The sequence below is a fragment of the Penicillium paradoxum genome, assembly GCF_028828445.1.
Source record: "Penicillium paradoxum strain IBT 22861 chromosome Unknown utg000003l_segment0_segment0, whole genome shotgun sequence".
Lineage (NCBI taxonomy): Eukaryota > Fungi > Ascomycota > Eurotiomycetes > Eurotiales > Aspergillaceae > Penicillium > Penicillium paradoxum.
This window is the reverse complement of record NW_026643181.1, coordinates 4,397,176-4,419,311: the sequence shown is the minus strand read 5'-3', so window position 1 is coordinate 4,419,311 and position 22,136 is coordinate 4,397,176. Positions and strand designations below refer to the sequence as shown.

The 22,136-nt window shown below is 50.8% G+C and overlaps 8 protein-coding genes across 8 annotated transcripts; 5 read left to right on the top strand and 3 right to left on the bottom strand.

The window, feature by feature from the left end:
- Positions 1-488: 488 nt before the first annotated feature.
- Positions 489-3,887, top strand: N7457_003499 (TMCO4 family protein; the record flags this gene model as incomplete). Its single annotated transcript, XM_057174544.1, has 2 exons — positions 489-2,555; positions 2,607-3,887. The coding sequence occupies 2 exons, from the start codon at positions 489-491 to the stop codon at positions 3,885-3,887; spliced, it is 3,348 nt and encodes a 1,115-aa protein (XP_057034695.1).
- A 777-nt stretch (positions 3,888-4,664) lies between these two features.
- Positions 4,665-6,385, top strand: N7457_003498 (RTC4 family protein; the record flags this gene model as incomplete). Its single annotated transcript, XM_057174543.1, has 2 exons — positions 4,665-6,025; positions 6,091-6,385. 2 exons carry the CDS (start codon positions 4,665-4,667, stop codon positions 6,383-6,385), a joined length of 1,656 nt encoding a protein of 551 aa, XP_057034694.1.
- A 415-nt stretch (positions 6,386-6,800) lies between these two features.
- Positions 6,801-9,242, top strand: N7457_003497 (M28 family metallopeptidase; the record flags this gene model as incomplete). Its single annotated transcript, XM_057174542.1, has 3 exons — positions 6,801-7,692; positions 7,743-9,118; positions 9,186-9,242. The coding sequence occupies 3 exons, from the start codon at positions 6,801-6,803 to the stop codon at positions 9,240-9,242; spliced, it is 2,325 nt and encodes a 774-aa protein (XP_057034693.1).
- A 330-nt stretch (positions 9,243-9,572) lies between these two features.
- N7457_003496 (TMEM14 family protein) lies at positions 9,573-10,029 on the top strand (the record flags this gene model as incomplete). The annotated part of the gene is made up of 2 exons (XM_057174541.1): positions 9,573-9,575; positions 9,712-10,029. The coding sequence occupies 2 exons, from the start codon at positions 9,573-9,575 to the stop codon at positions 10,027-10,029; spliced, it is 321 nt and encodes a 106-aa protein (XP_057034692.1).
- Positions 10,030-10,859: 830 nt separating this feature from the next.
- On the bottom strand, positions 10,860-12,362 carry N7457_003495 (putative C2H2 finger domain protein; the record flags this gene model as incomplete). The annotated part of the gene is made up of 3 exons (XM_057174540.1): positions 10,860-11,591; positions 11,650-12,032; positions 12,092-12,362. 3 exons carry the CDS (start codon positions 12,360-12,362, stop codon positions 10,860-10,862), a joined length of 1,386 nt encoding a protein of 461 aa, XP_057034691.1.
- Positions 12,363-13,083: 721 nt separating this feature from the next.
- N7457_003494 (uncharacterized protein) lies at positions 13,084-15,414 on the bottom strand (the record flags this gene model as incomplete). The annotated part of the gene is made up of 1 exon (XM_057174539.1): positions 13,084-15,414. One exon carries the CDS (start codon positions 15,412-15,414, stop codon positions 13,084-13,086), a length of 2,331 nt encoding a protein of 776 aa, XP_057034690.1.
- Positions 15,415-19,068: 3,654 nt separating this feature from the next.
- Positions 19,069-19,632, bottom strand: N7457_003493 (carboxymuconolactone decarboxylase family protein; the record flags this gene model as incomplete). Its single annotated transcript, XM_057174538.1, has 1 exon — positions 19,069-19,632. One exon carries the CDS (start codon positions 19,630-19,632, stop codon positions 19,069-19,071), a length of 564 nt encoding a protein of 187 aa, XP_057034689.1.
- Positions 19,633-20,359: 727 nt separating this feature from the next.
- On the top strand, positions 20,360-21,940 carry N7457_003492 (DUF5427 domain-containing protein MTC1; the record flags this gene model as incomplete). The annotated part of the gene is made up of 2 exons (XM_057174537.1): positions 20,360-20,906; positions 20,967-21,940. The coding sequence occupies 2 exons, from the start codon at positions 20,360-20,362 to the stop codon at positions 21,938-21,940; spliced, it is 1,521 nt and encodes a 506-aa protein (XP_057034688.1).
- Between the last annotated feature and the right edge of the window lie 196 nt (positions 21,941-22,136).

Below are 22,136 nucleotides of genomic sequence, written 5' to 3'. Positions count from 1 at the left end.
AATAGGTAGTATAGCTGTTTTCATTCAGACTGTGTTTATTTAAAAAATATCGGGTCTGACGCATTTCCGCTTTCGGGCCCTCAACAGTTCCTTGTTAACCTCCTGCCTACTTTATCTCTCCAGTCACCCGCACTCTAATTACATATTGCTTCAATTCGAACTATAGCGTTGTGTTCGTGTCGTCGCTGTGCCATCCAATTGACTTTCCCGCATTCTCGGCCCCTCCAGCTCCTTTTTCGCGTGGCCACTGATCGTCATCTGCGGAGATTGCCCCAGCCTGTCCGATGACCAGATAGTGGCCCACCATCGGGGTATCTCGCGATAAACCAAACGCACACAGATAATCGTGGAGAGAGCTCAACGCAATAATCGCGAGGCCGGATGGGTGAGCTCCCGAAGGTGTTGCGAAGGAACCCGAGGACGCAAGGGACAACTGGGATTCGATACACCACCCGTCTTGGGGCCAGGTGCCTCCAGTCCATGAGACCATGACCGCAACTCCAGGTGTCACCATAGACACCTCCGACCGTCCTATATCCTCCCCGCCGAAAGCCCGCAATTCCTCCGAACAGCCCCCCTCGACCAAGGGCGACTCCCCCACAAATCAGAATGCGCAAGAGACAGAGAGCTCAGCGTCGCAACCAGTCAAATCTGAACCAGCCGCAAACATTCCCGAACAAGAAACCCCGCACTTGGACGAACTAGATGACTTCGGATTGCCCATTCGACCACGCAGACCCCACCCCACCCCCAGCGAGTCTTCCGACAGGGCAGAGACCAGCCAAAATGCCCAGAAGAATGTGGCTGTGAGCCCAGCGGAATGTGTTGATACTGGGAAGCAGGCGAGGGAGCCAGAACTGCCACAGGAGGAGGCAGTGCCTGTGGCCTCTACCCCTGAGCCAGCTAATCTGAATAACAAAGAAGAGCAAGGCAAGATTCCAGAGGCGCAGGATGCTTCTCCTCCACCCCCACAATATTCACCAGCATCCGGTACTCTGGATAAGCCTCGGATTTCGACGTCGAAGCAACGACCTGCCCAAGTGTCAGAATGGTCGCACCAGCGCCTCGCGCAACCCGATGCACATCACCCCGACAGTGAAGAGTCGGAACAGGAGCCAGATGAATGGCAATCGATGCCTGCCCTTGGGGAGTTTGACTATTACGACGACTACGGGAGACTCATTGTTCGTGGCGCCAAAGTAGAAGACGACGAGGCTGTATATCAAGGATTAGGAGGCGCAGGGCGGGGCTATACTCGGGTGCAACTCGACGAAGATGCTCAGTCTGCTACAAGCATGGATGAGGATACAAGCTACCTCTTCCGAGATGCAACCGACAACTCTGCTGGCTTGGTTGGCGAGGAACTGCGAGACACCATCAGTCAGCTCCAGGCCACCAAGGACCTTCTCAATGAAACTCAAAAGATCGCGTATGTGGGAGTCGTCAGGTTGGCTATCCATAATATGAACCATGATCTGGCGTCAATTGCTACAACCAGGTCCACGCGTAAGACCATGCAGGATGCCTCGGATGCCATGAGAAAATGGGGACAGGCGATCATGGCGCGAATCTATGCCCATATGGATATCAATTCTGCGGAGCAGATTATGATCGAGCAGCTTGCCGAGCATGGGGTACAACCAGAAGATCTGGTGCGACCACTCATGCAGAATGCACGAGTCAAAAATCCTATGGCAGAGAGTGAGCCGAAGACTTCTATATCTAGTCGCAGAGTCAACTCTATATCTAGGCTCTCCACGGAGACGAATTTGTCTGAGCTGGACCCTCCTCCACCATATCAGGCTCATGAGAACGAGGACCCGCCTGAGGTTAAGACGCCTTCCCAGATGCCAACTTCTGATCGCATAGATATCGATCTCCGCTGGACTGTCCTCTGTGACTTGTTCCTCGTGCTCATCGCAAATTCAGCATACGATGCTCGGTCGCGAACCCTTTTGGAAAGAGTCGGCGCAGCCTTGGATGTAACATGGCTGCAGATCTCACGGTTTGAGAAGCGTGTTACAGACTCCCTTGAAATGCAAGAGCAAGCAGAGAAAGAGACTTGGGATGAGTCAGATCACATGGAAAAGCGCCGCAAAATGGCCCTGAAGAGAAAATATATGATTATGGGCTTAGCGACAGTCGGTGGCGGATTGGTTATTGGCCTTTCCGCTGGACTGTTGGCACCTGTCATTGGAGCTGGTCTTGCGGCTGGGTTTACCACAGTGGGTATCACTGGAACCAGTGCATTCCTGGGAGGCGCTGGCGGCACAGCTTTGATCGCTTCCGGTGCTACTCTTGGTGGCAGCACGATTGGATTGAGAGCCTCGCACCGGCGTACCGGTGCAGTCCAAACTTTTGAATATCGGCCTCTTCATAACAACAAGAAGGTCAATCTTATTGTGACTGTTTCCGGCTGGATGACTGGCAAGGTTGATGATGTCCGTCTTCCTTTTAGTACAGTCGATCCAATTATGGGCGATATCTATTCTGTACTTTGGGAACCCGAGATGCTTCGAAGCATGGGAGCTACTATCAATATCTTAGCAACAGAGGTGAGCTGCCAACATCCATGGCAACTGTTCATGAAACTGACTAGCTTTTAGGCGTTGACCCAAGGTCTTCAACAAGTGCTAGGTAGCACGGTGCTTATGGCACTGATGGCATCTTTGCAACTACCCCTTGTTCTCAGTAAACTCGCATACCTGATTGATAATCCCTGGACTGTTTCGCTAGCACGTGCTAACTCAGCCGGCCTCGTTCTGGCGGATTCCTTGCGAGATCGGAACCTTGGCAACCGACCCATCACGTTGCTCGGTTTCTCGCTCGGCGCGCGTGTCATCTTTTCTTGTTTGAAAGAGCTGGCAGAAAAGGGCGCCCATGGCCTTGTCCAAAATGTTTACCTATTTGGATCGCCCGTGGTTGCAAATAGAGACGAATATCTCAAGGCTCGGAGTGTGGTGGCTGGGCGATTTGTGAACGGTTACTCTACGAATGACTGGATTCTGGGCTATCTCTTCCGTGCCACGAGTGGTGGCATCATGAGAGTCGCCGGTCTAGCAGCTGTCGAGGATATACCGGGCATTGAGAACTTCGATGTCACCAGTCTTGTGAATGGTCATATGGATTACCGAACGGCCATGCCTCGGCTTTTGAGAGAAGTCGGGTGGGAGGTTCTTGACGACGAGTTTGCAGAAATCGAGGACCCAGACCCTGATAACCATGCTGAGCGACAGCGCGAGTTGATACGCGAGATTGATGAAGCTCGCCGGGAAGCAGAGGCCAAGCCAGAGAAGAGACGGTTCGGCCTGTTCAAGCGAGGCAAGATGGCTGAAAAGAAGAAATGGGAAACATATAACGTCGATCGAGACAACACTCCTCGGGATTCAAGCGAGACTGAGAGCAGCCCCGGCACTGTCCTTTTCGATATCGAGGCCATCCGAGCGGAGCTGCACTCAGAAGCGATTGAAATCAAAGAATTGGAGTCCACTATGCCTTTGATGAAGGTAGACCTGAACCCTCCTTCCGAACCACCACCCGCTCAGCCCTCTCCTCCTGCTTCTCGAAGGCCAAAGACGCCCGAGCTTCCACCATCTCGCACATCCTCGTTGCCTCCGCAACCATCGGGGCAGTATTCTCCCTATGGGTACAATGACTACTCTCCCCCGCCCAAGCACGAAGATATGGAAATGACTTTTGACACATCCTTCCATGAATCCCCACGATCAAAGGATGACGACCTTTACTCTCGTCCAGAGTTGCGAACTGCGTCTACAATGCCGACGATTGGTACCAGCGCTCTCGGAGCCATGGCCATGGAGCCCAATGCCTGGGCGGATCATGACCATGGCCACAAGGATAGCGAGATTTCAATGACCTTTGAGTAGTGTTGGTTCTGGCTTTATTGCTTTTGTTTTTCTTTTCTTCTTTCTATATACTTTTCTTCCATCGAGTTGGTTTTGAGAATTAATGAGGTGCATGGCTTGCAGAGGTGTGTTTGGCTTGATGATTTACTTGTGTATATGTCTTTCTGTCAATGTATAGAGGCAGTTCTAGCTTCTGCAAATTCTACGATACGATTTTCAGACCAACGAAAGCGGATTGGCCCTTCTCTGGGTTCTTTGTCTGCCTTCTCCTCGTACCTCGAATATGACTCCCGGAGAAAGAAATCCAAGAATCACACATCCACTGTACATAAATGTCCCACCGTAAGAGAGAGAGAGGGCGCAAGAGAGCGACGATAACAGCACTTGGATTAATTATTATTCTCATAAATGTATACAGCATTCTACAAATCGCAGTATCAAATCGCAGCCTGGGGCAGCGATCGCGTGTCACGCGTTTCCCCTCATTGTGGCGCCGGGGGTCCGCATGTCTCAGCTTCTCGAAACCCTAGCGTTCTTTGTCTCGAAGACCAAAAAGCCCCCCAGCCGATAAACAGTCGATATCTTGAAATTTCGTTTCGGACCGTATCTCAAATATCCTGCGCCCGCGACTTGAAATCGCGCAACGACGCGTCGCCCCATACCGAGTCCGAAATCCTCCCCGTCCTTATCAACGCGCTCCACATGAAGTCGGAGTAATTGTTTGTCTTTGACTCCAACCATTGAGACCCGCGATTGGCGCCAACAATTGGAAATCCACAACTCACGCCACCGCCTACCATGAGGGCTCGGCCTAAACGAGATTCCAGCTATGCGTCCAATCGCTTGACGAGAGACAATCCTCCGCCAGGGCATCTTTTGTCTACTTACAGAGACTCTGAGACCGGAGGGGCGAAAACCAGAGCTGCAAAATCGGTTGCAAAGGCCACGCAACTGGTTACCAAGACAAAGTGCGACGTTGATACGAATGATGAGCGTTTGAGCTCCGACAAGGCGGTAACCAAGGACACCAAAGCGAATATCGTTCAATCAAGCATTGAAACAGGACAGGATGTTGATATAGATGCTGAACCTCTAAGCTCTGACGAAGAGGAAACCGCAAACAAGGAAGCGGACATTGCTCAACCAAGCATTGAGAAAAAGACGGATGTTGATACAGATGCGGATCCTGTAAGCTCCGAGGAAGAAGATAGTGACGAGGATTCTTTGCCAGACCGTAAAGAGGTGAACTATACCACTAAGACATTGAAGGAAAAGCTGGCGGCAAAGAACAATGGGTCGCAAACTAGTCCTGAAGTTCGCAATGGGAATTTGCGCAAAAGCCATCCTGCGCGAAATTTCAGCAATATGATGGGTTCGGACGATGAGGACTCACTCGTCTTTTCGGGTTCCTCGCAGCCTTTCAAGCGGCGCAAGGAAAAAAAATATCCGTCGAGGTTCTCCAACAAATCATCTCTCCCTCCGCGGTCTCCTGCGACACGCAGAGAATCATCGCCAGCGGTTGAAGCCTCCAAAGAGCCCGATGCCGCCAAAGAACCAGAAGATTCTTTCATAGTCCCTAAGGACATTTGTTCATCGGGTTTGAGAGAGCCTCGTGGTGGGGAAGAGTCTAATTCTAGTTTCTCGCACGGTGCATTCTCCTTGGAGGATCTCAAAGCATTGGGTAGTGATGACTCACCTCTCTCATCCCCATCTTCATCTATATGTGGAAAACTATCACAGTCTGAGGAATTAGGAGACAAAGAGGACCGTCAACTAGCACCGGCCCCCAAAGCTTTATGTCCGCTGTGCCATAAGGAAGTAGATCCGATGCTACTCGAAATCTTCAGATCACAGAAAAAGCAACGCATTCGCGAACAGGTTCAGTTCTGTGAGTCGCACAAGATTCATAGCGCGGTTGAACAGTGGAATGAGAGAGGGTACCCTACAATGGACTGGGAGAACTTTGAAGAACGTGTTCAGAGCTATTTCCCCAAACTTGAGAAACTGCTCGTCCCCGGGACCTTCTCTTATTACCGAAACATTCTTGATGCCTCTTTCTCGTCTGGACAAGCGAAGAACTCCCGGCTGAGGGCGGAAGATGACAAGGGACTTGAGATGATGACCTGTGGATATTATGGTGCGCTGGGTGCAACGAAAATGTATGTGGTATACGGTATATATCTCCTGCGTTACTTGCCATTGCTAACGTCTGTCTTTGATCTAGGCTCGAGGTTGTCATTCGTCGCTTCTCTGTGCTAGTGCGTCGCCTGGCCATAACAGATTCCATGATCAAGGCCGTGGGCGTGGCTGGCTATACTCAGTCTGTCATTGTTCCTGAGCTGGCTGTGCTTATGGTCAAGGATGACATGGAAGTGAATGATGAAGATGCACGCCAGATCCTGAGGGAGAGTATGGATATTGGTGGACTACTCCACCCAGATCACAATGTCGTTCCGATACCAGAAGAAGAAGAGGGAGAAAAAGAACAGAGAGAAGACGAAGAAGAAGAGGAACTATGACCGACGGCTAACTTGTTTCCATTTTTGTTGTGGAGGGTATGTTTCTTTGCTTTTGTCGGACCCTGGCATCTGTTTTGTCTATTATTACCCCTTGGATCATGCAGCCTTATTGCCATGAGCGATTGTATATATGTAGGCATTATGATACCTCTCATGTTTCGTTTTATATTCACGAGAATACTACTTGCGTCTATCGTCATATGGTGATCGAATGCTAGACTTCCCTGTGATTGTTCTTATTCAATTGGAGAATTGGAGTAGATTCGTGTAAATATAAGGATTTTATAGATCGACAGTGCTATCGGCCGGTTTCGGACAAGCGGGGTAAGCTTTGTCAGCACCGATAAGGTGATCCCTTGCTCGATGATATAATGCGGAGAAGCTCGTCTCTTGACTCCTTCATCATTCACACAAGATGGGGGAGAAAGAAATGCCGTACTCAGAGACGACACCTCTCCTCGAGGTCAATGTCGCCCGTCGGCGGCATAGATATCCGCACCATGCTCTTCGTCGAGCGTGTACTATCTCCCTTGCAGCCTTGCTTTCCGTGGCGACCCTGCTATTCCTCTCTCCGGTCGCTATTCTACCTCGAGAACACGGCTCAGTTTGGTCGTATCTCCCATGGGCTCACCCAATCCCCCATGAAGCCTGGCCAGAGAGCTACGGCCTTCCTTACGATCAGCTCCAACAGATCCTCCTCGATGTGCCTTCTGCAGATAAGGCCCGAGAGTGGAGCAAATACTATACCGCCGGACCACACTTGGGAGGAAAGAATCTTTCCCAGGCACTTTGGACAATGGAAAAGTGGAAGGAATTCGGCGTCGAGGATACCGGCCTTGCAGCGTATGATATCTATATCAACTACCCGCTCGATCACCGCTTGGCTCTCCTAAAGACGACGGATGACAAGACGGAAGTGACCTTTGAGGCCACCTTGGAGGAGGATGTTCTTGAAGAGGATCCTACTTCCGGCTTGTCAGACCGTGTCCCGGTTTTCCATGGTTACTCCGCTACTGGTAATGTGACGGCCCAGTATGTGTATGTCAATTTCGGCACAGTTAAGGATTTCGAGGATCTTGTGAATGCCAACGTCACTTTGGAGGGCAAGATCGCGATTGCCAAGTACGGCAGGGTCTTCCGTGGATTGAAGGTGAAGCGTGCACAGGAACTCGGAATGGTCGGCGTGGTTATCTACAGTGATCCGCAGGAAGATGGTGAAATCACCGAGGAGAATGGTTATGAAGCTTATCCCAATGGACCGGCGCGAAACCCCAGTGCTATCCAGAGAGGAAGCACCCAATTCCTCAGTAAGTCTCTTCCTCAAAAGCAATGGCATGGTACAGCTAACACGAAGAAGGTATCCTTCCTGGTGACCCTACAACCCCGGGATACCCATCTAAGCCTGGATGTGAACGGCAAGATCCGCACAATTCTATCCCCTCGATTCCTTCTCTCCCAATTTCATACAAGGAAGTCCTGCCATTCCTGAAGGCGCTGAACGGCCACGGTCCCAAGGCGTCGGACTTCAATGAGTGGTGGCAGGGAGGCGGTCTCGGTTACAAGGGTGTGGAGTATAACATTGGACCTTCTCCTGAGGATGTGGTGATTAACCTCCACAATCACCAAGAGTACGTGATAACTCCTTTGTGGAACGTTATTGGTACTATCAAGGGACACATTCCCGATGAGGTTGTCATTCTCGGCAACCACCGTGATGCATGGATTGCTGGTGGCGCTGGAGATCCCAACAGCGGATCCGCTGCTATGAACGAAGTCGTCCGCAGCTTCGGTGAGGCTCTCAAGGCAGGATGGAAACCATTGCGCACGGTGGTCTTTGCCAGCTGGGATGGTGAAGAGTACGGCCTTCTTGGCTCTACTGAATGGGTGGAAGAATACCTCCCATGGCTTTCCAAGGCCAACATCGCCTATTTAAATGTCGATGTCGCTGCTGCGGGTACCAACTTCGAGCCCCGGGCCAGCCCTCTTCTGAACAAGGTCATCAACGATGTGACCGGTTTGGTGCAGTCCCCCAACCAGACTGTGCGCGGTCAGACCGTCCGCGACGTCTGGAACGGCAAAATCGCGACGATGGGAAGCGGCAGTGACTTCACTGCTTTCCAAGACTTTGCTGGCATCGCCAGTCTCGATTTCGGGTTTGGCCGTGGTAAGAATGATCCAGTCTACCACTACCACTCAAACTATGACAGCTTCGCATGGATGGAGAAGTACGGAGACAAAGACTTCCTCTACCACCTAGCCTGCACAAGGCTCTGGGCTCTGGCAGCCGCGCAGCTGGTGGAATCTCCCCTTCTAGCGCTCAATGCCACCGACTATGCCCGCGGACTCGGATCCTACCTGGACAACATCAAGCATTCAGCCGACAACCTTCCGAAGAAGACCCACTTCAACTTCGGATCTCTGGATAGGGCTATTCTCAACTTCCAGAAATCCGCAAAAGCCTTCGATGCCTATGCTGCGGACTTGAGCTCCAAGCTTGGTGATGATGTGCCTTGGTACCACTGGTGGAAGAAGGTGAGACTGTGGTTCCAGATCCGCGCCACCAATGCCAAATACAAGGGCATTGAACGGGCTTTCTTGTACCAACCTGGTCTGGATGGCCGTGACTGGTTCAAGCATGTTGTCTTCGCCCCTGGCATTTGGACTGGTTATGCGGGGGCCACCTACCCGGGACTCGTTGAGAGCCTTGAGGCTGGAGATGCGGAGAACGCCTGGGTACGTTTTTTTTCCCCTCGCACTTTTTATAATTTCTGCCTCGGTTGCTAACTCTTCATTCTACTAGAAATGGAGCACCATCATCGAGGAACGAATTTCTGCTGCGACCAAGTTACTGCTGTAAATGTCTGGCAAACTAGGACATCCCATGATCGAACATTGCATATACAGCACAATCGGCCTGACATACTCGTAAAAACTGGTGATATACAGAGAGAGATCAATACATACGATTCAAAATATTACGTGGCCCATTCACGTAGAACTACTCCCACTTAAGCTATGCGCCATGCCCAGATCTACCCCAGACTCCACCTGCACCTCGTCATCTGACTAATCAATTGCATGACCCGTTGGAGACCTCTAATCAACAAGCCGACAGCTCCCCTCACCTCCATTCTCTCGCTCATAACTCTCCATACCCCAAAAGCAAACCCACAACCAATTCTACAAGATGGTACGTCCACATCCTATACCCCTCACGAACCCCAACTCAACCCAACCGCAAACCCTCCAACCCCAAATCCGAATCACCATACATCTCCGATCCAATCGCATTCCCCCAATACCCAATACAGATCTAACAACCACAGGCCCCCACAACCTCCGCCCTAACCCTCTCCGTCCTCACCAGCCTGGGCGGAATAATCGGATACGCCCGAACAGGCTCCATCCCCTCCATCGCCGCCGGCGTCTCCGTCGGCCTCGTCTATCTTCTTTCCTTCCTCCGCCTGAACGCGGGCCAGCCCTACGGCGAGGAACTGGGTCTGCTGGCATCGGCAGTGCTCGGCGGCAGCTCTGTGCCGCGGGTGATCAAGACGGGTGGAAAGCCTGTGCCGGTGATGTTGTCTGTGTTGGCTACATACGGGCTTTTCGTGTTTGGGATTGCGTTTCGGGAGAAGAGGGCTTGAGAGATGATTGGGAGTAGGGAGTGATAGTGGTGCTGGGTATTGAGAGGAATGGATTTGAAGAAATATCAATACATGCATTCAATTGAGTACTGGGAATTACTTGAGTGTTCGTTCGATTGGTTTGGGGTGTTGTATAAGATTGCCGAGGATACGGTGAATGGCTATTAGTGCTTACATGTAGGATACTACGGGGACAGACACGATCATACAATCAAACATGTATTGGTAGATAAAGAAAAGCCTATCAGATTCCGGGCTCAGAGGCCCGGAACGGTTTTCCTACCTCCATTGAAATGCTAGACACTTACATCAACCGTACATGGCATCACTATGCCTGCTCGGCATCCACATGACACCGGCTCCTCCAGACCAGGGTTAAACCTCCAGGGGGATCAGGAGGGGAAAACAAAAGGGCAAGGCACGTACTGTACGTAGGCTCGTCAATGTGACTTCGCGAGCCATTAACTCAGGTCTGAGCCTCCCTTTCCCGAACGAGCGACCCAAAAATGGGCCTCTCGATTCGTGGTTTTTTGTTTTATCAACTTTTTTTTCGGGTTTTGCGATTTTCTCATGGGAGATTGTTCCGGTGTCTTGGGGATCTTGCAACAGGAACTCAAACAGCACCGACGTTTTCTGAGTTGTCGGGGAAAAGATTGTAGGATGGGGGAGGACTCGCCAAGACTAGTATCTCGAATCAGGGCCACTGATGACAACGAAGACCCGACCAGGAGAATGCTCATGTGTAACTAGAAGTTTTGATGTGTCGAACTTAGCTGAGGTCCGTAACTCCGTCACTTGCTAAATGCAATAGGAAAAAAACAAAGCAGAACTTAATGGGCCGGATCGATCACCGTGTCGGAATCCTGGATGCCGCCCACGATTGCGTTGCCGGGAACATCGGCAAGTGCGGTTTGGGCGCTCTTGTCTGGGACGAATGCATATCGGGGTAGCTGTGCCATCCGCTCCTCTGGGCTGAACGTGTCGTCGTTGTAAACAAGTCGGATCGCGGCCTTTGCCTTTTCTTTCTTTGGCTTGCTAGTACCCTCTGTCTTAGTGGCGGTGTCCTTGACTGCGCCTGAAATCTGATTGTCAACAGGTGTGGAGACGTTTTCGGTCGGTTGGGCGCTGTCTCCATTAGAGTAACCCGGAGCTGCGGGGGTAGGAGGAATGTGCCCGTGGTGCATCTGCTGCATCTGAAGAGCGTTGACGGGAGGCGCAGCAAAAGCAGGACGCTGTGGAAGGTTCGAAGCGGCCGGTAAGCCTGTGTATCTGTTTTCGGAAGGTGGGAGTTGTTGGGGGAAAGAAGGAGCTCCATAGGCGACTGGTAGCGGCGCAGGAAGACCGGCAGGAAGACCGGCGGGGAATTGTGGCGGATTGACGGTGGAGTATGACTGGGGATACATTGACTGGGTGTAAGGCGAGGCACCGGCAGCTGGTGAGTAATTTTGATAGACGGGGCTACCAGTTTGCGGGTAAGGAGACGCCACAGCGGCGGGGGGCCCACCATAAGGCTGAGGATAAGAAAACTGTTGAACGGGCGCAGTGGCGATCTGGGGCGACTGCTATTAAAGATTGTCAGCTATTGAATCGTTTCATGTTGAGAAAAAGGGAATGACTTACATATCCACCAGCTGTTGGGGTAGACTGGACAGCGCTAGACGGAGTCACGTCACCGCTACTGCCACCGGCGAGTGCCTCTGCACGCTTCGCCTTGTGTTCAGCCAATCGCTTCTTAAGATCTGAGATAGGCTCCAGCTTGGGCTTCTTTGCCGGTTGGCCGCCGTTGGAAGACACTCCGGAAGGAGGATTGCCTGTCGCTTGCTGGCGATCCAGCTCGGCTTGCTGGAACTGCGAAGCCACGCGTTGCTGATGGGATTTGATGATGTCTGCAGGGATACCCTCCATTCCGAAGATCTCAACATCGAGACCCATACGGTTTGGCAGCGCATTTTGGACCTGGGTGAGCTGTTCTTTGTGAACCTGACTCAAGTGCACCGAAAGACCTATGCGCAGAAGTTATAAATATGCATTCATCATATCTAGAGACAAAGACAAAACTCACCTCCAGCAGTATTCAGTCTGCGATTGCAGTTGTCACACTTGAAATGTTTTGCCTTCTGATGAGAGATGAGGATCTTCAAGTCGTCAAAGTCTCGCTCACAGTAGTAGCACCATGGGCGATCAAGGAGCTCCTCGAGGGAGGGGCCACGTCTTTTCTTGCCCATTGTGGCGTTGGGAGAGACAATACGCGATGGGGAAGACCGAGTAGGTGAGTGGGGTTGTGAGGGGGAAGTTTGCTCAGGAGGAGCCTCGCGGATGTAGAAGCTCGCCATGATAGAAGCAAGGCGCACGTGATCCCACGTGACCGGGAAGTTGAAGTATGAAAATTGGTTTAAAGAAAGTGGTGATAGAGAGGTTGAGGCGGTGACGTGGTTTGTGGGTTGTGATCTGGAGTCGGGTCTTCACAGCGCGTCAACTGTTTCCTATCGCGTCGCAGTACCTCCTGTTGGCACTCACACTACATGCACTTTCTCGTCTACACATTTCGACCTCACCTGAGACTCGAGAGGGTATGCCAAGTCACCTACCAACTAGGTACGAACTACCTACAACTACCAACTAGAGAATAAGAAACAGCTTTAATCATACAACAGTTAGATTTTGCCTAAAATACATGTGGTGCCCACGGCACCAGAATCTCCATAATGTACCTGATCATTCGCTATTCCCTAGACCACCCTCAGGGAACCGGGACTACAGGGAAACACCTCCACCCCGCTTGGACTGCAGGCAGTAGAAGACCGTGCACCAAGCAATCAAGATGAACCAGGGTGGAGATGAAAGCCCCGTAGTCCCCCTGCAACTCCCCTTTTTGATAGTATCTCAACCCCCGAGGAGGTCCAGGAAACAGCGAATGATCAGTTGGTGTCAAGGCAATCCTCGGCCCTCTCTCTCTCTCACCCGTTGGAAATGAAATGAAAACGACGTGAATATGACTGATAGCTCAGGTGAGAGGGAGAGAGCCAAGGATTGCCTCAACGGCCCGACCTACCCTCAATGGCGTCCCGCCGGGTTGTGACCCGGGAGGGGACCCATTCCGTACTGAACGTACGGGAATGGAGCGTACTGGGGAGGCATGGGTTGTCCCAGTTGCGCCATAGGCGCAACAGGCGCAGCAGTGGCATAAGGGTTCACTGGGCCAGGGCCGTAGTGAGTCACCACCCCCATAGGAGGGAGGGTGGGTGGCATGGGCTGCTGCTGCGCCTGTACGCTTGCCATTGAGGGCAGGCCGGGGGGCCCCTTGGGGGCGAGATTGCCAGCAATTGGCGCCAGCGAGGGCGATCGCTTGCGGCGGCCAGGGCCAGGGGGCTTGGGGACTTCGTCGCCGGCGCCATCTCCACCGACGGTACGGTCCTGCTCGATTTGGGCCTTGGATCGCTTTGGATTGCGGATCCGTCCTTCCCGGTTGAACCGGTCCCAGTGATCGAGCATCGCCTTGGTCCTCTTGGGGTTCTTCGAATTGGCGATCTTCTGCCTCCTGGCCTCCTCAATCGCCTCAGCAGAGAGCGCCTCCTTCTTGGCCACCGCCGGGCTGGGCTCAACGGGAGTGTCTGTGGCCACCGGTTCGATCACCGGGAAGGAGGACTCTGCTGCAGAGGGGATTGATGATGAGGAGGAGGAGGCCAGATTGCTAGCACCACGTCGACCCCGGCCCCGGGATGAGGATTGAATGGGGGCGGGGGTGACTTCGAAGGTAGCCCGAGAGGAGCCAAGGCGACCAAGCCCACGGCCACGGCCACGACCACGACCACGGCCAGAGCCTCTGCGAGAGTTTGCATCGGTAGGAATGGAGTCAGCAACAAAATTCTTGCCGCCACGGCCACGAGTGCGTCGCTTGGCGGGATGGTTGTCTTCTTCAGTTTCATCGCCATCTGCACTCTCATTCTGGGTCTCGTCCGTATCGATCGTTTTTGTTGGTGCCGCAACCTCTGCGGCCTTGCGCTTCCGAGTGACTTTGGGTGCAACTGGCTCGCGTCGAGGTTCGTACAGCTGTGGGTGATAGTCAAGCCCATGTTTCTTCATGGGTGTCCACCCATCAGGGTTGCGATCACCACTCTCAGTTTTCTTCGCAATCATCTTTCTGGCTTGCGCGGGAGTGGGAACAAATCCACCTTGAACAAATGGATCTTGCATTGAACGAATAGGCAAAGTTGGGAGATTGCTTGGGAAATAGTTGTGTTTGTAGCCATAAAGCATGGCCTCTTTCTTTTCCTCAAAATCAAGTTTGTCCTCGTTGACTTTAGCCAGAGGGCCTGCGCCCTTTTTCTTGTGACCTTGCATCTGATGTCGCTTCGTTTCATATGAGGGCTGATCCCGTTTGTGCCGATGTGCCCTGAGGTAAAGGTCATCCAGGGCCAAGTATTCGTCTTGGATTGTTTTCAAGGTAAACGCTCCGGTCTGGGTAAGCGCGTAGAGTTCTTCAGATGTGTATTTTTCGGGATTGCGGAGCATGTTCACAAGATTTTCGATTTCTTGCACTTGGATTTCAAGAAATTCACCCCTCTCAACTTTGGTTTTCTTGTACGGAAGCGGATGAGACGGTGGTTCAGGAGCATCACGTTTTCTGGGTTTGGAAAGGTCGTGGAAAGCATTGTCCCAAGTAGCTTCACACTTGGCAGCCTCATGGTCGTAGTCAGGCGAGAATTTGTTGGCATCATGTACATTCCAGAAGCGGGCAAGGCGCTGTTTGACGTCTGGTCGTTGCCACTCGCCAACTCGGAGGCGATATCCCTCTGGATATGAAGTACGTGGGTTAGAAAGCCATTCAAGTCGATCAAGTTTTGGTGGAGGAAGGTTGTTGATATTGACTGGGAGTACGGTTGGCTTGGTGCCATTGTTACCGTCAGCGGTCGCTTCCACTGCGATCTGTGCACTTCCTTCGAGCTGAGCTGAGCCATCTTCGGGCTTGACAGCTTGAGATGCGGGCTCATCTTGTTCAATAGCATCATCATCTTGGAGATCGCCGTTCTCATCATAAGCATCATCAGCGCCATATTCAGCGCCGTCTTCTGTGACATCATCGCCACCATCCTCAGTGCCGTCATATCCAGCAAATCTGATGGGTTTTGGATGAGCTTCATTAGTGTGATGCTTGAGGAGGTCTTCTTCCGAGATGCTGTTGTCATTTGGAAGCATCAAAAGCTTTCCGCACCAGTCACACTTGACTCGGCGGGGCATGGGCTCCGGGGACTGGGAGATCTGGGTTGAAGTAGATTGGGGACGGAAAGGTTCGGAAAACTGACGGCGCAGCGGAGAGTCCTGGCTACCACCAACATCCGAAGAAGGATTGTCCAGGTCCAAATCGGCCCTTGGGATGGGTGCCATTTTGGCGGAATTGGACGGGGAAAAACAACAACAAAAGGGGTATGAGATTTTTTCGAATAATTGCGAAATTTGCAAAAAGAGAAAACGCAATTAAAAAAAGAATGGACTTCAAATGGAGAATGAAGAATGTCCAGAAAGGATCTGTATAGATGGTCAGCGCGGTTCGCTTGCGGGTGCCAAGACGCCAGTAAATTGCAGCGTAATCCATGGTTCCCAAGGCCGAAGGCACAAGGGCATAGACCAGCGCAAACACAAACGAATCACCAAACATTGTACATCGAAGACACGCGACATGAGACAGATGACAAGGAAAGCATAAGATAGAAGACACGGTCGGGCAAAAATGAGTGGATCAAGATCCCGGAAGTACTGCAATGGGCATACAAGAAAAAAGCGGAAAAGACGCGACACTTACCATGAGATGTTTGGAGTCGAGTCGAATCCTTGTGGATAATAGACCCAAATCACAGCCAATGACTGTCAACTGTTAGTGATGAGTTCTGCAAAGAAGGGTGCAGGATGTGCGTGAGTGGCTGCCCAGGGATGTGTACTTACTTGGTATCCGACTGGAGAAGGTTGGATAGGTAACAGCCCACTTTTGAGACACAACACGAAGTGGGATGAGAGATGAAGAATGGAGGGGATAGGATAGAATGGAGAACACCTCAAGGGAAAATACACCGGAAACTCGTGGTGTTTGGCGCGCAGATCTTGCGTCGCCGGGTAGTATGAAGAAGAAAAAATGATCTTCGTCGACGCGACACCGCGCGATGAGGAAGATAGAAAAATGGATACAGTTGACGAAACCAGATTACAGTGGAGAATGAGTACAGGAGAAAAAAAGAAATGGGAAGGGCAGTGGGATAAAGATGATGAGGTTGCGAAGAGATTGAGGTTGAGAGAGAGATAGTTTTGTAGTTTCATAGGCAGTGGAAACCCCGTCCTGACCCGGCCAATCAGCGGCTGCCTATCTACTAGCCACATTGAACGACATTGAGGAAAGGGGGTTTTTATTCGATTGGATCTATTCATGGCGGATTCTATTGATGCTCTGCATTGTATTAATTGTCAATCTGCGATTGTTGAGATCCCTGATTTGGTCCTTATTGTCATCGGTATGGTCCTTTGACCGAAGACCTACTTTTTTCCTCCCGTGCAAGTTAGGACAGACGTCACATGATACGTACTTTGGAGTCGAATAATAAGCTGGCACCTCTGTATCCTGCCATTGAGATAGTCGATTGTCTGAAGAGGGACGCAGTTCCATGTAGATCTGTATACATGGATTCTAGGCGGTGGTTCCCTAGGGAACACAATCCCCTCAACTCGACCACATCGAGAATGACGAGAAAGTGACGGCCGACTAACGGGAATCTGGCGCCTAGCTATAATATGGTTCTGCAAATATTGTAATCATGTTGACTGTGGAGATAACGAATAGGTGTCGGCCATGTAACAGGAATTTCACACCTGCCAGAATGATTGTACTGGTATTAGGATGGTGTCTGGTGTGGAGATCACGGATGAGTGACGGACAAGTAGCGAGAGACTCATATGCCTTGTACATGCATCATCAAGATCCTATCGAGATGGTCTCCACTTGGTTATATACATGAAAATGAGCAAATGACGTCTAAGCAACGGGAACCCATCAGTGGGCATTATGGAATGCGTGCGTGTACATATAAAATATCTGTATGCCTGCATCTAGTGGCAAATAGAAACAGTAAATCGGCAAACCCGGCTATACATTCAAAATGAGCCATTGCACTTCAAACGGCATATTCAAGACAATATTACCCGCTATATCCCGGATGTGTGCGCGGGTATTGTCTTGTCCTCAGTAGAAAAGATATTCGAATATACCTTCACATCTGATATCATCTGAAATCCTCTTTTCGAACTCCTATCTTTGCTATCTACCTAATATGAGGAGAGTTAGTAATATACAGTTACATTGTCCTAGGCTCGCAGGCCATGAGGGGATTTCAGGGTACATTGTATAGTTTTGTATGTTTTTATCTAAGGGCTTATATTAGAGCTCTACACACTCATTATGCTATCTCGATATTGAAGTTCTTATTTTCCACAAACTTGGAAGCAAGATGACTGATATAAGATACGATGTATACTTGTGCAGTCCCACCTAGCGTTTATGTGGATCCCGAGCCCTGCCCGAGGCGGCCCCATTTGATGACTAAGGCGATTGAATTTTCTCCCAATTTTTAGAGAAGCTTCCTTAGATCCGTGAGATGCCGAGGTCGATTTTCTGGCTTTCGGTATCTGCGGGTTTGTGGAGTCACATAGAGGTGATCTTTATTGAGGACGATAAGACTATGACATATAAGAGCTTTACACCGTCAATCTTGCTCAAATAGAATGTTATATTCCGTACTTCTTTTTGAGATCATAGCTAACTTCCAGTTTACCTATGTAGGTAGGAAGCCTAATGTCTTTACGGAGTATATATGACCATTAAAATCGGAAATCTTAGGAAGCATTCAATATCCTATACAAAGGATGACAATAATCTCACTCTTGAAGATAGAAAGAGACAACCTGTCAAATACACACAAAAGCTCCTTGGTATCACCAGTGCCCAGGAATATACTGCAGGGACTATATCGTAGATGCACACGCTGTACACAAACAACTGCAACAAGGTCACACAAGAAAGAACATTTGACTGATCATTGATTTTTCAGTTTTAATTTCAACGTGACATTGTCCAATAGAATGCCTTGGGCGCCAATCGTATTTGACATGCATGATGTACGCGCTTAGCTGGCGCTTGCACATCACCTACATATACAAAGTACTTTTCATGCAGATCCACTATCTCTAATGATACATACAACCTTGGTGTTTGAAGCAAGGCTTTCTGTATTTCATCGATGATGCAGGTGTTTGGTCGGAAGTGGGAATGACATATTTGCTGTAGGGTATTCCGAGTGACTTCAGAATCTTTCCCATGGCTTCTACGTCCTAGCACCGGTATTATCATTTCCCCAGCGTACTAACAGAGCGACTTTCTGCACGTGAAATAGCTACAGAAGAGTGAAGTTATTGCAGAAGAGGGAAGAAAGAAACCATAGTCAGTTGGAGAAGAGAAAAGTAGTCACAGGAGAAGAAGAGAGGGCTTTGTATATAGAATGTTTTTAGTATAACGGTATAAGTCGTCGACGACGTTCATATCACCGGTGTTTAACCAAGGAGCACAGTAGGGTTCTAAGGTTCTTATTATGGGCAATAAGACTCATAAGTCTAGCTAGCCAAGTATCCTACTCTGCCTGAGGTGAAGTATAAATTAGAGTCTAGACCTACCTAGTAAAGAGGGAAATGCTCGAGGTACCACTGGCGTTAAACGGAAAGGGCGTAGAAAAAGTAACCAAGGAACTTTATATTCTTACACCATGGCTCGAAAATGATGAAGCTGGAGCAAAGGATCAAAGCCAATAGCTATATTTAGATGAAATACCTACATGTAGGTAGAGACAGACATGAAATGGTTCTGGATGGCACCAAGTCTCTTCGGGCAACTTTGTTATTCTACAATTATATTTAAGTTATAAACAAACATTGTTTTCTATAATCTATAACTGACGAAGTTCAAAGTCTATTTTCCCGGAGGGCTTCTAACATAAAATACATAACTCAGTGCAGGTGGTTCTTCTCACCAACATCCAAAGCCACCAAGAACCGACTAACGCAGTTATAAGCTGCAATAGTGGCCGTGATTTCCACAACCTCCCGTTCATCAAAGCAGCCCCTCACCTCCGCGAAGACCTCATCAGGCACCGTAACCGTCTTAGTCATAGCATCGGTATACTTCAGCACAGCTCTCTGATCAGCACTCAAGACCGATGACGCAGCCTCGCTCGAGAAGTCTGCCTGAGCATCTCCAATAAACTTCAATGCCTCCTCGCTCAATCCACCTTCTTTCAGAAGGGGGGCATGCTGTTCCCACTCGAACAAGGCGCCGTTGACCACCGCAACGCGGCAGATAGCCAGTTCGCGGACGACAGTTGAAAGAGTCGTCCGGGTGCGAATGGCTCCAATGAATGAGTTCCAACCCTCTGCCACGGGGAATGAGTGCAATAAGGCTAGGTCGAGAGGCAGAAGCGGGTTTGGGGCCCGGCGGGCTTGGACACTGGCGAGGATGCGGGCCTCGTCCGGTGTGCTGGTCGGTGTGGGGTCTGCAACGTACGGAAGACGCATGATGGATGATACAAAAGAATTTTCGGTGAATCCCGATGGATTGGGTGTTTTCAATTGCTGGATTGAGTGGAATCTGGGGGTTTGAAGTTAGTTGACGTGTGACTCATGACTCGATCCGCTGCGCATTTGAGTACGCAGCTGCCGAGTATGAAGACTGGGTAAGTACCTGATTCGAAGCTGCAAGATACTGAAGTTTAGTAAAGAGATCGAAACAAGTTATATACGGTGTAGCGGCGGGGGAGCAGCTATTTATTCTCGGTACATAACCCCGCGCGGGTCCGCTATATGGAGCGGGATGCCAAAGCCGCGGGAGTCGGGTTTGTGTTTCCGAACTGGAGCCGCAAAAAATCTGCTCGAAATTTGAGGCATTCTGAAACCAAGAAACTGTGGAAATGAGGATGTTATGGTAGTTGATATCTGGGGATTATATACTGGGATGTCATACTGCCTGTGCGGGGTGATTGGCACTTAGGCTTGGGTACAGTCCAGACTGGCCCAACGTCATGGATCTTCGTAAAGTTGGCTGACTTTTCTTTAAATGTCGAACTTGATGTGTGATTCAGAAAGCATTTGTCCTCAAGTTCCATCGAAGTTCAAAACTTGACCAACGCCCATTCCTCTCTATACGCATCTGCAGTGCTGTTTGTGGGTCTTGGCACATGATCTCCACAATTCAGAAGCTCCCAGGGTGTCGTCACTTCTCCTGAATACTGTTCCCTAAACAAACATGCCTCCCAAGGGCCCCAAACCTACCAGCGACGAGCTTTTAGCTCAGTTTGATGACCTCGGTCTCAATGAGTCGGGCAGCAAACCCTCCAAACCCATAGCTGCTTCTGAGGCTGCTCCGGGCGGACAGGAGGACATTCTGGCCGAGCTGGATCATCTAGCCACACAACGTCCAGCCAGTGGACCAGGTACTCCACGTCTATCTTCCGATAAGCCTAGAACATCCACACGGTCTCCCCGACCAAGCACCACCACCGATCGACCGACCGAGGACAAGGCGCCGGTCCGCCAGTCTGAGGAGACAACCCGGTCTTCGCGCGCAGAAGTCAAGCCCGAGCAGCCTAAGCCTGAGCCTCAAAGTGTCCCTGCACAGCAACCATCTGAGGAAGGCGGCGGCTGGTGGGGTGGATGGTCGGGAGGACTTTTTGCAACTGCCACTGCGGCTATGAAGCAGGCCGAGGCGGCAGTGAAGGAAATCCAGAACAATGAGGAGGCACAGAAATGGGCCCAGCAAGTCAAGGGCAATGTTGGAGCCCTCCGGGATCTTGGTATGAGTTTGCTACCAAAATATGCTCTCCGACATGCAGACAACTAACTGGCACGCGCAGGTGGCGAGCTTCGCGATAGGGCAATCCCGACATTTACCAACCTCATCCACACTCTTGCACCTCCTATTTCTTCGCATGAACGTCTTCAAATTCATGTGACTCACGATATGTCCGGCTACCCGGGCATCGACCCGCTGGTCTATGCGGTATTCTCGCGAGTGATGTCCCAGGTTGAGGGTGGTGACCTGCTAGTGATCCAGCGGGGCCAGGAATCATCACCAAAGCGTGGGATTGATGTCACCGGATATATGACTAGTGCCGGACGGAATGACGGGCCCTGGTGGCGGACAGTCACACCTGGACAACCGCGGAGCATCTCCGCCGTGCGGGGTACCGTGGAAGGCTCGAAGCTGGCTCGTGCTAGTGCGGAGTCTTATGCTACCGAGTACTTCTCATCTCGAGGAGGAGTCGAAGAAGCGGCGAAGCATGCTTCTGAGGTTCTGAATGAATCGAATCCAGTCCGCAGCAGCGATATCTTCTTGGCTATCCAAGCTATCAGCCAGACTACTTCTAAGGACCTTTTCCAGGCTGGTGCGACAGGCGAGAAGGCTGCTGATGGTGCAGTGGATCCTGATACCGAAGAAGAGGAGATCTCATTTGCTCTTTACCTTCACGACCCCATCCATGGCATTGCGTTCCATGCTATTTCCCAAAGCATCCCACAAACATGGATTGAATGGCTCGATGCCTCGGTTCCCGCTCCTGAGAACCCCGACGATGAGGATGCGCATGTCCAGCGCATTGTGGTTCCTGAAGCTATCGCCGAGATCATCGAGAGTGGCGGCGTTGATCCTCGCGAATGGGTTTCAGAGTGGATTGAGGAGACCCTTTCGCTCGCTGCTGGTGTCATTGCGCAGCGATATGTGGCCCGCCGAATGGGCGTCGGTGAGGGTGGTGTTGGCAAGGGCAAGATGCGAGCCGAGCAGGCCTCGACTGTGGATAGCGGCGCAGGAGAAGCTGCACGCGCTCTTTAAATCCACCGTTTCCTTCTCGGCAAGAACCGACGCTCTGTTTCCAGCATCTCCCATCTTTTATGTGATACACCCGCTCCGATTGCTTACACCCGAATCTTGCACTAGGTTTCCCTATTCTTATCTCTGTGTTATTCAGTGTCTACTGCAACCTTTCTGGTGGGAAAATGACAGTAAATGATCATTATTGGAAATCAGT